Genomic DNA, 14,071 nt, shown 5'->3' with positions numbered 1-14,071 from the left:
GTCTCAATGTGGCAGATTCCATCCGGATCAGTGGAAAAGAGCAGGACCATATCTGCAGGGATGATCTCGTTACAGGAGAGGCGAATGAAGTCCCCCACAGTCACATCTTTCCAGCATCTGTCAACATAGTTTTTCTCTTTCCTATGTTGAGAAAGACAGACGCTTAAAAAAGAAAACCAAACTGAACACACATAGATTGAGACAAAAACAAGCGACTCTTAGATATAAGACCCAAAGCATGGCTTACAAGGGACCAAAAAGAGAAGTAAGGTTTCATAGGAAGGGTTTATGACTACAGTCGGGGAGAACATTTTGTTGTGGCTCTTGGGTGTCACGGAGTAGGTTCCGACTCATCAGTGACTTCTGTACAACAGGAGGGAACACTGCAGGGCCCAAGCCATCCTCCCAGTTGTTCTTAGGTTTGAGCCCATTGTGGCAGCCACTGCGCCACCCATCTCCACAAGGGCCTTCCTCTCTTTCCCTGCCCATCGACTTTATCAAGCATGATGTCCTTCTCCAGGGACTCATCTCTCTGACAACCTGATGAAAGTGTGTGAGAATTAGCCTTGCTATCCTTGCTTAAGGATAATTCTGGTTGTACTCCTTCTGTGCTGGATTTGGTTTTCTTTTGGTAGCTCATGGTGCTTTCAATAATCTTTGCCAGCGCCATAATTCCAATGTTTCGATTCTTCTTCAGTCTTCCTTATTCAGTGTCTAACTTTCACATGCAGATGATGCAATGGGAAACCCATAGCGTGGGTCAGGGGCACCTTGGTCCCAAAAGGACTTTGCTTTTCAAGATCTAGAGAGGTCTTGTGCAGCGGATTGCTCAATACATCTTTGGATCTCTGAACATTGATTGTGGCTCCACGCAAGACAAAACGCATCCACACCTTCAATGTTCTCCCTTTATCATGATGTTACCTATTGGTCCAGTTGTGAAGAGTTTGGTTTTTTTTCACATTGACTTGTAATCTATTCTGAAGTCTGCAACCCTTGATCTACATCAGCAGGTGCTTCAAGTCCTCCTCACGTTCAGCAATCAAGGTTGTGTCATCTCCACATCACAGGTGGTTAATGAGCCTTTCTCCAATCCTGATACCACGCTCCTCTTCATACAATCCAGCTTCTGTAACTAATCTTAAGGAAGCCTATATCAGGTAAGGGTTTAAAGGTGTCTTAAAGGCTTGTATTCAAACAAGCAGCCCTCTAAGCAAGGAGTCAGTGAAGTCCACAAAGAAGAAGCACACCAGCTTGTGTGTTCCAAAGATAACAATAACAAAATTAAAGTATGACAAAGGGAAAATATCAGAGTCTAAATTGCAAACATCCAATTTGTAGAAGCCTATGGAGGGCAGTGGGAGCCCAAAACCCACCTGCACAGTATCTAGTCAGATTAAGATGCTGGCAAATCCCTTCCAGTCACAGGCTAGGGTTTCAAACAGCTTTAGTATCAGGAATAGATCATTGTAATCGTGATTATACTGCATCAAACTTGATACTTACTCAGTTGACCTCCCTCTTGACCCAACCTGAAATTGTTCTAGGGGCAAGTATTTCTTACTTGTTCCATGACAAAAATTTCCTCCCTGGCTTTTTATATATTCATGGTGGTCTTTTCTTTCTTACTCATTATCTGTATTTTTATTTCTGTATTATTATTATTTTATCCTTACCACTTTATTTTGTTTGGGTTTTTTTATTGTTTCGGTTGGGTTTTCCAGTTTGTGAAGCACAGAAGGAGTAGATGCATAGAGATAAGACTGATGCAAAGGCTTATAGGGGAGGTAGGCATGGGTGGGAGATAGGGAGGATGGAGTGGTATGCTGGGTTATGTATGTTGAGCTGTTAACCCAAAGTAGTTGGGCATTATCATCCATGTCTCCAGAAAACGATGAGCTTTTCTACTGCCATACAGAGTTCCAGTCTTGGGAGCCCACAGACGTAGGTCTGCTGTGTCCCCTAGGGTAAGTGTGAGTCAGACTCAACTTGATGGCAGTGAATGAGCATGATTAATAAAGACAGATGACAGATAGACAGACAGACCGATATAAAGGTACATGTACACATACATATATATAGGAGCCCTGGTGGCACTGTTTAATAGGTGTTGGATTGTTAACCACAAGGCCAGCAGTTCAAAGCCACTAGCCTCTTGGTAGGAGAAAGATGAGGCTGTCTGCTCCTCCAAACAGTTACAGTTTCAGAAACCCTTAGAGGTTCTTCTAACTATTAGTCATATGTGACTTGATGGCAGTCAGTTTTATTCTTGTACAGTTAAATCAAAACCTAATTTGCTATGTAAATTTTCACCAAAAATACAATTTAAAATGTTAATTTTATACCATTGGCTAAATTAATGACACTATCAGTAGAATTATCTTATGTCCCAGGTGGATGTTTGATAATGTTCTCGGACAATGATGTCTCTAAGTTGAACCATAGAAATATGGACAGATTTGGGGTTCAAACTTAATTCTAGCTTTAACCTGTGAACAATTAGTTCTTATGATGTGACCCAGCTTGATGCCCCTCCTCATGAAGAGATCAGTGAAGATGTAAGTGCCATAACAAAGTGTGGTGAAGAAGAAACTAGATGGTGCCAGTCTATCAGAAGGAATAGAATATGGGTTCTTAAAAGTTTGTCTTCAAACAAGCAGCTATTTACATGAGGTGTCAACTAAGTCCACATAGAAGAAGCACACGAGCCTGTGTATCCAAGGATTATAAACAATAAAACCCAAATTTGAAGGAAAGAATGGTATCAGAGCTAAAATTGTGAGCACCTGGTTTGCAAAAGTTTATGGATGCTAGTGGAAGCCTAAAATCCATTTGCAGGGTCCATACATGGATTAAGCCTTCTGTGAATTCCCTCGGACCACAGCTGAGGGATGTGAATAGCCTTGTTATCAGACAGAGAACATTGTGAAGTCAATTAGTGCAGGTGCACTTAGGTTAAAATTTAGACCTTATTATTTGATTTCCCTTTAGATCCATTATAGATTTGTTCTAGACTTTAATGTTTTCTGCTTTCTTTTTTATTGCATTTTTTTTTTTTTTTTGGTTTTTTTTTATTAGCTTAGGGTTTTCAAAAATGTTTTCCTATAAATGAAATTTAGAATAAATAAGCTATAGGGACAACAACTAGATTAATGGTTCCTTGGTGGTATGGCAGGAGAGGTGGTGGGGGGGAATATGGAACTAGTAATGATTAGTACAAGAATGAAGAAAATATTCTAAAATTGTTTGTGGTGATGATTACACAAACTTCTTAATACAACTGAACTATTGAACTGTATTATTTGTGAATTATATGCTAGTAAAACTTAATTTTTTTAAAACCATGTTAAATATCAAACAGCTCTACTATGTAAGCCTTGAGCAAAGTTAGGAAGAATATGCACTTTGAACTCCTAATAGTGGTTCCACCAAAGGAAATGAGGTGGTTATAATGAGAGGTGGGCAATGTGGACTTCCACTTCTTATTTCACAGAATTTAAAGAAAGAATGGGTGGATATTTGAATGGCTGCTGCATGAAATTCTTCTGAAATGTTAGGAATAACTAGTATTTGGAACCTCCTAAGACCCACTCCCACACATTTATCGGTTTGCAGTAATGTGGTGTTTGCGGTTTCTGTGATTCTGGAGGCTCCCGGGATTTCAAACACCAATAAAGTCATCCAGGGTACAGAGGCTTCAGGGAAACCTTCCAAATAAGGCAGATTAGGAAGAAAAGTCTGGTGGTTTACTTCTGCAATTTAGCTAAGGAAAACGCTAGAGATTAGAAAATTTTTCTGTTCAATGTATTGCTGGAAGATGAACTCTGCTGGTATAGTGGTTACTCATTGGTTGCTAACCACAAGGTCAGCAGTTCAAAATCACCATCTGCTCCCAGGGAGAAAGCCGAGTCTTTCTATGCCTGTGAAGAGTTATAGTCTGGGGAACCCACGGGCCAGTTCTAACCCGCCTCATTGGGCTGCCATGAATCAGAAAGGGCTCAGTGGCAGTGAGCTACGTTACCGGAAGACGAGCCCTTACATTGGATGGCACCACATAGTAGCTGCGACAATAAGCTTAGAAACCCCACAATAATAAAGATGGGATAGGACTGGGCAACACATTCATTCTCTCCACATCATAAGGTTGCCATGAGTTGGCGCCCAATTAAAGGCAACAACACCAGCAACAACAAAACATCAACAAAGTGGTAAATTTTAATGATCAGAAAATAGTGTACATTCCTTGAAGGCAAATATTGTATCAATTTTTTTTCCAAAATCTCCAAATCTCTTAATGCTTACCACATAGTAAAACAAAAAAATCCAAACCACTGCCCTCGAGTCAATTCGGACTCATAGGGACCATATAGTACAGTGCAGCTGCCCTTGCAGGTTTTGAGACTAATTCTTTATGGAGTAGAACGCCTCAACTTTCTCTCCAGGGGAAGCTGGTGGTTTTGAACTGCTATGTTGTGGTTAACAGCCCACGAATAACCACTCTGTCACCAGTACTTTTTACCTTAAACTTCCAAGAAATAAGCACTCAAAGATTGTTGAATGGATAGTAGTCTTACTTTCAAGAAACATTAGTATTGAAACAAACTCTAAAGAGCCTTACAAATGGCTAATATTTTAAAGGCAATCTTAGGGTTTGTAGAATAGTTCATTCTAACCTGAGGCTGTAATTAGGTTTAAATGTTGAACTTGCAGACTAATGTTTATTTCCTAATGATATTTTCACAAAGAAATTAAGCACCTTGTGTAAAATCACATGTTACAAATAAGAATCAAAGATGCTTCTCCCAAAAGCTTGCTAAATTGAATGGTCCTACCTTTCACGTTTATTTTGCTGGGAAATAATTTGATCTTTAAAGTACTTTATTTGTATTTCATTGGAATTTAAGAAGGCATCAACAAGGCATGGTTTTATAGCCTACCGTTTTCCCTTTATATCCTTATAATAATTGTTCCAAAACAACTAGAGGAGTACATGTGGGGATGGAAGCCTTTTTTCTTCTATAACATCAATCATTAGTAAATAACACAGAATACAGGTAAAGACAGAAAGAGTTATCACAGTTTGCTAGGACATGCAAAAATAAAGTGGTATCCTGGGAAGTTACTTAAATAACTGTCTAGAATGTTGCATTTCATCTTTTAGATTATATGCAAACGATCTAACATGACCTCTATGCGTGAGATCAAATGGGCTATGGGCCTACATTTAAAAGGATACCTGAGAGAAAAACTCAGGTTTCCCATTAGGCAATGTTAATATTAAAAATTATCTATCATTATTCTTATGTAAAAGTATATTATATAGTATATAAAGAATTCACAAACGTTGATTAAATGGCTTGGCAATATGATAATTCTATCTAGTCATTATTAGCCTATAATAATTATGATGGCTGCCTTAGCACTCAGCCAGTAACCAGTTTCTAGAGAGGTGATTCCATCTCATAGCAACCCTATGTGTGTCAGAGGAGTATGTGCACCTGAGGTTTGTCACTGGCTGAATTTTGGGCAGTAGAGCCACAGGGCTTTTTTCAGAATGGAACTGAATTGGGAATATTCCTATCAGTAACCAAGCACACTATCATTTACACCACCCAAAGACTCCCACGTAGCACTGAGGATGGTGCAGGACCGAGCAGCCTTTTCTTCTGCGGTACACAGGGTCACAATGATTCCGAGCTGACAGGATGGCGCCAAGCAATGACACGATCCAAGGTGACAGCTACTTAGTGGCAGAATAGGACGGTAACAACCAGAAAAGCAAATAAACTTATTTACATCCTCAAATTGGTATACTGGAATACATATAAGAAGTATTCTTTCCATTTTCTAAGTTTGGCAAATATAATTTCAAAAGTGGTCGATATATAAATTAGATCATCATTCATCTTTGAAAAATACTATTTCCTATAGTTATTTTTATGACAGAGACTGTAGTACCATTTTACTTCTTTATTCCTAATACAGTGCCTGACATATAATAAGCAATTGAACCTTATTTATTATTTCATAGTTCTATATCTATAGAATGCTGTGTAACTTTAAAATGAAAACCATGGACATATTTTTATATAAAATACACAAGTTTTTCTGGTTTCTTAGCTTAGATGTAAGTGTGGGAAAAAAATAGAACTAATTTTTCCTCATCCAAGAATATTTCAAAGTATCTCACAAAAGGGAAAAAGCTATTTTCCTTGTTTTCTCTACATCTCCTAAAAAACCCTAGCAGTTCTCATGAAAGGGAAGGCCGGAAAGTGAACTATAAACTTTGTAATTCATTTTCATACAAAACTACAAAATAAGGACTTAACTTTGTTCCTCTTCTTTGATTTATTAATTCTATATAAAAGTTTTTATATATGGATACTCACTGAAGCAGACATTAAAAAAAATAGGTGAGGTGGGGGAAGAGGAGCTTCAAGGAGTTTGGGGGGAAATTCCATTACCTTTTAGTTCCGTTTTCACATAAACTTTTTGAATCTCTCGTATATGTAAATATGCAAAGTATTCAAATATATTACCATGGAGTCATAAGATATCATATGGAGTAATAGACAATGCAGCTATTAGAAAAGCATTTTCTTGAAGGATAGAGACATGGGAAGTGTTTATAGCTAAAATTAGGCTAAAGAATTAGAAATTTAAAAATCATATATGGCATATAATCCCAGTTTTGTAAAACACACATAAATATAGACACAGACTTGAAGGAAATATATATCATATATTATAACTATTTGCCTCTGGAAATTAATATTGTTGGTATTTTTCTTCTTTGGGCCTTCTCAATAAGTCATGCATATGCATTAAAACACATTAATATATTTTTACATTATTACAAAAAAGCTGAGGATTCTTTCGATTAATTGGGATGTATTCAAAACAGATGCGGTATGTTGTCAGGACCGGTCCCTGGAGAAAGGCATGCTTGTTAAAGTAAGGGGCAATGGAAAACGAGAATGACCCTAGACAAGATGGATTGACACAGAGGCGGCAACAACGGGCTTTAACATAACAACAATTGTAAGGATGGCGCCAGGCGGGCCAGAGTCCCCTTCTGCAGCAGATGGGCTGCGATGGGTCAGAAGCAAATCCTCCTCACCAGACAACAATGACAATCCCTTTCAAAGAACGGGCATCGCACATCGTGACTCTATTTGTTTTATTAGAGAAAGATCTTCAGTCTAAAAAATATACCCATTGGAAAGCTAATGTAAACAAAGGCAAATTAAAATACATTAAAATCAATTCTCAAAATACTTTTTCCTTTTACTATTTTATAAAGAAAAAGGAAAAGCTAAGGTTCCTCTCAGAAAAATGGAGTATATTTTTTGTTGCTGTTAGCTGCCATCGAGTTGGTTCCGACTCATAACAAGCCCACGTTCAAGGGAATGAAACCCTGACAGAAAATATAACTTACAATAAGGGGGAGGGGCGCTTATATTGCATGTTTCTAAAGGATACACGCGTATTCCTCAGCAAACCTCCAGACACTTACCGGCTGTAAACTTTAGTTACTAAGTTGTTGATCCGCTTGTCAATTTTATATTTTCGGTAATCTTCCAAGCCATCTTTAATTGCGATGATGGTCAGGACAACCACCAGGGGCAGCATTGTAATTTCCTTCTGGAAGGCTTCTACCAGAGGTACCCAGTTCAGGACAACTAGAAACAGGAAATATAAATTGGCGGCTCTGCAACGCAAACAAACACAGCGCAGCGTCAGGTCAGCGCATGCTCCACACGGCGGCAGCAAATGAAACCAAATGCCTAGAGTGTTTGCCTACACGTGTCTTACGGGAGGATTTGGATGCTACACATTCCTCAAAACAGAGAACTAGCGAAATCTACCACTCTGAGTACATCTGAAACAATCCATTTACTATTCACCGAAACAGCTGGCTCTTAATAATAACAGGTACTGCTTATTTAGTCATTGCAAATATATGGGTGTGACAGTCATGAGTTGTGTAACACATGATGTCAAGTGTCATCAGAAGTACAATCTCTTTTTCAACAATCCAAAGGGAAAGAGGGAGAAAAGAAACTAGGGAAAATTTAGTTAATGAGTTAGAGAAATGAAAACATCAACAATAGCAAACCCCTCTAGTCCTCATGAGTTAATGTTACCCTGAAAGTGAGACTCAAACAAGGCTGAATATTGAAACTCCTTAGTCCACCCTCCACCCCAGAGGGTGCTGCTGTCTTCATGTCTGATATTCAGAACCACTTTCTGTGGGACCTTCTTCCACCCCCTCAATTTTACATCTTCAAATACGAGTACTTGCCTACTGACTACTCATTTGGGGCCATGATGTAAATTCAAGTGCCGCCTTTTCTTGAAACAAAACCAACACAAAATCTTTAATCCCGATTGGCCCCATGAATGTGTACTACTTCCGGCCCACCCTCCTCCACAGTAAGTGATCATCAAACTTTTCAAAAGAATAATTGCACTACAGCAGGGACACAGTACACAAATCTCACCTTTGTTGCTAATTAGAGATAAGCATGCATCCAATTCCCCAAATGTTGAAATGAATCCAGCCCTCACCTTCCCATGTCTTCATCCTTGTTACCAATGGCACACACACACACACACATACACACACACACACACACACACACACACACACGCACGCACGCGCGCACGTGCGCGCGCTCTCTGACCCTAGCCACCCAGAGATGGGTCAGGGCTCTTACCATAGGGCGGCTTCTTTCAGACTCACAAAAGAAGCAGGCACAAGCTCCTGCTGGCTCTCCCTGTCCTTAATTCACTGAGAGTACACCATGTTTAAACTCTGACTTGATCACAACCCAAAAGGCTAGAAACAAAGAGATGCATCGGGTAAGGTCTGGCACAGGTCCTGATTCAAGTCTTCCATGAAGGAAATGCTGTGTTTTCCCTTGCATGGTCACCGACCTGGAAGGCCCTGTAAACCTCAGAATTCAAGGCTCTTGTTGGCCTCGCCACCACCGCATGACCCTGCTAGATTACACTTTGCTTCCTAAGGCTTAGTCAACATCTGCGCCCCTCTGGCCTCTGTTATTCAGGAGCCTCAATTAATGGCATGGCTCCAGAGAATGAAGATCAAAGACCAAATCACGTTCTACAAGGTGATTCCACACTGCTCAACAGTCTACACATCCCAGGAGCATTAGAGTTGAAGGACGCTCCAAAAATTTTCCAGAAATAGATTATCAGTCCTGACTTCTGAAATGCCTCTGTGTGAACATGAACTGCCAATCTTTCAGTGGGCAGCCCACCATGTCACTGTTGTAAGTACCAGGGCCTCCCCACAGTGCACTATAGATACGTTATTGCCGCATTCAAAAACAGTGTCTACAAATTGGCCTCTCAGTTCTTTATCCTTGTCCAGTGTCTACAAATTGGCCTTTCAGTTCTAGTCCCTCGTGGTGAGTCATAACTTACCGTATATACTCGAGTATAAGCTGACCCGAATATCAGCCGAGGCACCTAATTTTACCACAAAAACTGCATTAAAAATGTGCTGAAAATTCAGCTTATACACAGGTATATATGGTATCTTTCTAACTTTTGTTTCCTACTGCTCTTCAACATAAACTGTATGAGAGGGATACACATGAGGGGGATTGAAAAATTTGTACACAAAAATGAATGAAAAGATCATGGAATTTTTCTATGACTCCTTTGAAGATTAGCCAAATTGAGCTATTTCCTATACCTGAAACCAGACACCTATGGTTCTGCCCTCCTGCTCTTATTCATGATCATACTTGAACCTGAAACATGCTTTGCCCACACCCCTGTACTGAAAAATCTATCAACTTTCCACACCCAAGTTCCAGGGTCACTTTGCAATCTATTGCTCCTGTTACTATTTTCATTTCCCTTTTTGAGTGTTATCTAACAGCACTTTAGAACACTCACCCCCTCCACTATGTCTTTAGTCTGTTTGTACCCACAGTTGGATTTCCTGTGCAAATGTAAAACTCCAAAGGGAAGGAAAAATACACTTCTTTTTTTGCATTCCATTCAGTAACTAAATTAACAGGAAAGCTCCAATAAATATATATAACATATTCAACTGAATTATGTCATTGTGTCATCTAGCACCTTGGATGCCTGCACTTTGTTCAGAGGTCTATTTCTTTATATTAATGAGCAAGGACGTTCTGCAATGACAATCCAGCTCACTTTTGCTCCCTTGTGAATTGTATTTTAAGGGAAAGTCAGAAGACCCAAGGCTGAAGTAGCACTGGGTGAGCAGCTTGTCTCTAGTAGACTGGGTATCACAGTGATGCGAGCTCTCCCGGCTTCTCACATAGTTTTCATCGTGTTTAGTGCAGTACCATAAACCCTGAATCACGTCATGGAACCCACACAAAGTGCCACTAGTGATGCTGGTAGTGCTCCCAAGAAGCAGCGAAGAGACATACCATCACAAGAAAAGTCTGAATTGCTTGGTATGTACTATAGATTGAGAGGGGCACCTGTGGTTGCCTGCCATTTCAAGATAAATGAAGTCAACTAGGGACCACTGTGAACTAAAAAAAAAAAGAAAGAAAATTCAAGACACCATCACTGCAGAGATGTCAGCTGGCTGGAAAACCTTGTACTTTTGGCAAAATATCTTTGTAACTTCTATTGAAAGTGCAGCTTCATAACACATAGAGCACACAAAATGCACATGAGTCCTATGTATCTGTGATTATGTAATTGGTAAGGGCACTGGTCAAGAGTAGGCTAGTAGTCGTGATGTTTGGGGGAGTCGAACGTATTCTGTGGACTTTCAACTTTGGGGAGGAGCAACCAACCCCCTTTCTTCCTGAGCTGCTCACTATAAAGCCTCATCATTCCGCCCAAGATGCTTACCACGATCATCAAGGAGAATATTACAAATCTGGGCTCACATAGCATGCAAGAAACAGTGGAAACATTTTCTAACACCATGGGCACGACAAAAAATTCTAACAAGAAAAAAAAAAATGAAGCACTACCTGTGAAATTGTTCAAATAAATTTCTTGGCACAAAATTGAGAAGGGTGTACTTCGTTGTTCGTATTCGGTTATTCACGTAGGTGCCAGAAAACTGTTCATAGTCGTCCTTGAAGTGCTGGAGGTGAGGGATCACTACGCGGTGCTTCCCCGCCGGTTTGGGGCTCTGGGGAGTCTTGCCACCGCAGATGAGCAGGGAGGAATAGCTGTACGGTCTCGCATCGCTGTCCCCGTGTGCCCTGCCGACCAGCCGCCGCCAGTGATAGCTGGCCCACTGAAGAGCCTCAGTCATGTCCGATCTGGACGGGGATCCAGGGTGTGCACGGGATCTGGGCAAACCAAAAACATTCCTGTAAGTTTCCTGAAAGCCTGACCCAAATGCCAACCAACCCGCTGCCATCCAGGCATTCTGATTCCTAGCGACCCGCAGGCAGAGCTGAGGGGAACTACTCCTTAGGGTTTCTGAGACTGTAAACCATGACAGGGACAGAAGGGCTTGTCTTCCATTAAGGAGAGCTCACTGGTGAATTTGAGCTCTATTAAAGCTTGAAGGATAGTAACGTTTTTAAAATTCCATATATATACTTTTCATATACCAAATACATACATGACTCAATGGTTCAAGGCATACGTTTGGAAAGAAAACTAGCCTTTAGAACTTCATTTAAACCAAATTGTTATTAAGTAAAGCAAAACCTTCTGTTTCATGGGGTGACCATTTCAGCAACATGGGACAGCACCTAAAACACCATTCTGTAATAGAAATAAACATTGGAGATTAATGTGGGCATGTCTCTTAGTTCTTTGGTTCATCAGTTTTCTCCTCTTTAAAATGAGAACAATGCCACTGACCTCAGGACATTACTGTAAGAGTTAAATAAAACACCCAGGTGAAAGTCTGAAAGACAGTAGCAACTACAAACTAAAAGAAGACAAAAAGCAATAAAAAAAAAAAACAGCTGATAAAACCCAGGGTGGATAGATGGCCAGAAGAGCCACAAATTCTCTCCCTTCTTCTATACACACCAGTCAGGAGGTGGGGCTTTTTCTCCACCCACAGAATCTGGCTTTGGCTACACGTCTTCCTTTGGATAATGTGACATTAGCAAATGTGGTACAAAAAGAACAAAAAGCAAATGCACTGCCATTGAGTCTATTCTAACTCACAGTGACCCTCGATAGGGTTTCTGGGTTTCCACATACATTTGTTTATGGGGACAGATGGCCTCATCTTTCTCCCATGGAGCAGCTGGTGTGTTTGAACTGCCACCGGTTGGCAGGGTCATTCTTACTGGAAAAGTGCTTGCTCCTTGGGTCGTGCTCGGTCTTATTGGTTTTGGGAACCTAGTGACCACGACTGCGTGTCTGAGCCATCTGGCGGACAATGATCACATGTAGTCCAGTCACCACCATTACTCCCATGAAACATGTGGTTGAGGCCACATGAGTGAGTCCATCTCAGTTCTGCCAGATTCCGGATACACAGGGCGGGAGCTAACCAAGTCTGCTTGAACGCACCAAGCTCTGGAGCAGTGCTAGTCAACAGGAGCATACCTTTCCTCGTTCCTTTGTGGAGGTGCTCTTATTTTTCAAGAAATCTAGTCCTGCCTGGAATGCAAGCTCACTGATCATAATAATTATTAATAATAATAACAATAAACAACGGCCCTTTATTGGCAGTATACTATATTCTAAGACTTTGCGACGAGATTTGCATGTCTTATCCTATTTAATATTTATGCCAATCATATGAGGAGGGTATTATTTCTGCTTTACAAAGGAGAACATTGAGGCTTAGAGAAAGAAACTCAAGGAAAGCCAAGCCCATAGTAAGCAGCTGAGGCCGGGCTCAAGCAAATCTTTGGGCTCATCAGTTTCTGCTTTGAACTGGGCCACCGTCATCTTGACCTTGCTATTCAGAGTGCGTGGCACTCAAGGGCCCAATAAACCTTTATGAGTGTGTGGGCACGTCAGCATGTGTATCGAGGGCAAATTCTGTGGGCATTATGTTTCTAGCTACACCTTATCAATGTCCTAGCATTAATTGATTATCTGGGAAGGGAGCACTTAAACTTCAGCAATGATTAGAAATCCACTGGAGAAGTCTATTAAAAAGGTGCTTTTGAATAAAAAAACATTAACAGATTTATTGACATATAATCCACACATATACAATGCCTATACTTTAAAACATATTAAAAAGAATTCTGCAACAATTTTCACAATTTTAAAATATTTTCTTCTTTTTTGTATTTGTTTTTATTTGGTCTCTAACCTCCGCTGCCATAACCCCAAGACACACTTTTTTGTTGTTGTTTTTCAGGTACGCTAAACCAAAGTTGTTTTGTTTGTTTTTTTAAAGATAATTTTATTGGGGGCTCTACAGCTCTTATAACAATTCATACATCAATTGTATCAAGCATATTTGTACTTATGTTGCCATCATCATTTTCTAAACATTTACTTTCTATTTGAGCCCTTGGTGTCAGCTCCTCTTTTTCCTACCCTCCTCCCCCTCCCCGCCAAGAAACTCAGTCCAGTTACTGTCTCTATACATTTATTTATCCTGGAATTCAAATAAATAAAAATATACCAAACAAAAAACAACAATAACAAAATAAAATGTTGTAAAACCTTAATTGAAAAGATAACAAAATTATAAGTTTCTGATAGGTCTATCGATGATTTCTATTAAAGCATTGTACTCATCCAACTTTATTACCTAGCAGCGCTGAAATAAATGGTTACATTCTAATAATTCTAGTCAATGCTTTCAACAATGCACTCTTGTTAACATACTCATTTACATACACAGACCCTTAAGAAACTCAAGAAATTACAGTTACTCACCACTTTATCACTGAAGTTACAGAAAATAAGTTAAACCACAATGGTGAATCTGAAAAAAATAAAGTCTTATTGCAGAAGAAGTAAAAAAAAAAAAAAAACAAGACAAAAAAGTCCGTTTTAATGTGACGAACTCAAGAAATTACAGTTACTCACCACTTTATCACTGAAGTTACAGAAAATAAGTTAAACCACAATGGTGAATCTGAAAAAAATAAAGTCTTAT

The 14,071-nt window shown here is 39.7% G+C and overlaps 1 protein-coding gene across 1 annotated transcript in view; it reads right to left on the bottom strand.

The window, feature by feature from the left end:
• ATP10D (ATPase phospholipid transporting 10D (putative)) overlaps nt 1-14,071 on the bottom strand; it is a 144,008-nt gene that overhangs the window by 69,148 nt on the left and 60,789 nt on the right. Inside the window, exons 2-4 of the mRNA XM_030888553.2 lie at nt 11,001-11,327; nt 7,517-7,711; nt 3-141 (exon numbers count right to left, since the gene is read on the bottom strand). Of these exons, the coding sequence (XP_030744413.1) occupies nt 3-141; nt 7,517-7,711; nt 11,001-11,290 (624 nt within the window). The 5' untranslated portion in view covers nt 11,291-11,327. The remainder of the gene's footprint in view (nt 1-2; nt 142-7,516; nt 7,712-11,000; nt 11,328-14,071) is intronic.

Source organism: Echinops telfairi, unplaced genomic scaffold (genome assembly GCF_000313985.2).
Source record: "Echinops telfairi isolate 266 unplaced genomic scaffold, ASM31398v2 ScPeMD7_7468;HRSCAF=8506_0, whole genome shotgun sequence".
In the NCBI taxonomy this organism is placed as follows: Eukaryota; Metazoa; Chordata; class Mammalia; order Afrosoricida; family Tenrecidae; genus Echinops; species Echinops telfairi.
Note: the sequence above shows the minus strand (reverse complement) of the source record. Positions and strands in the feature narration are given on the sequence as shown.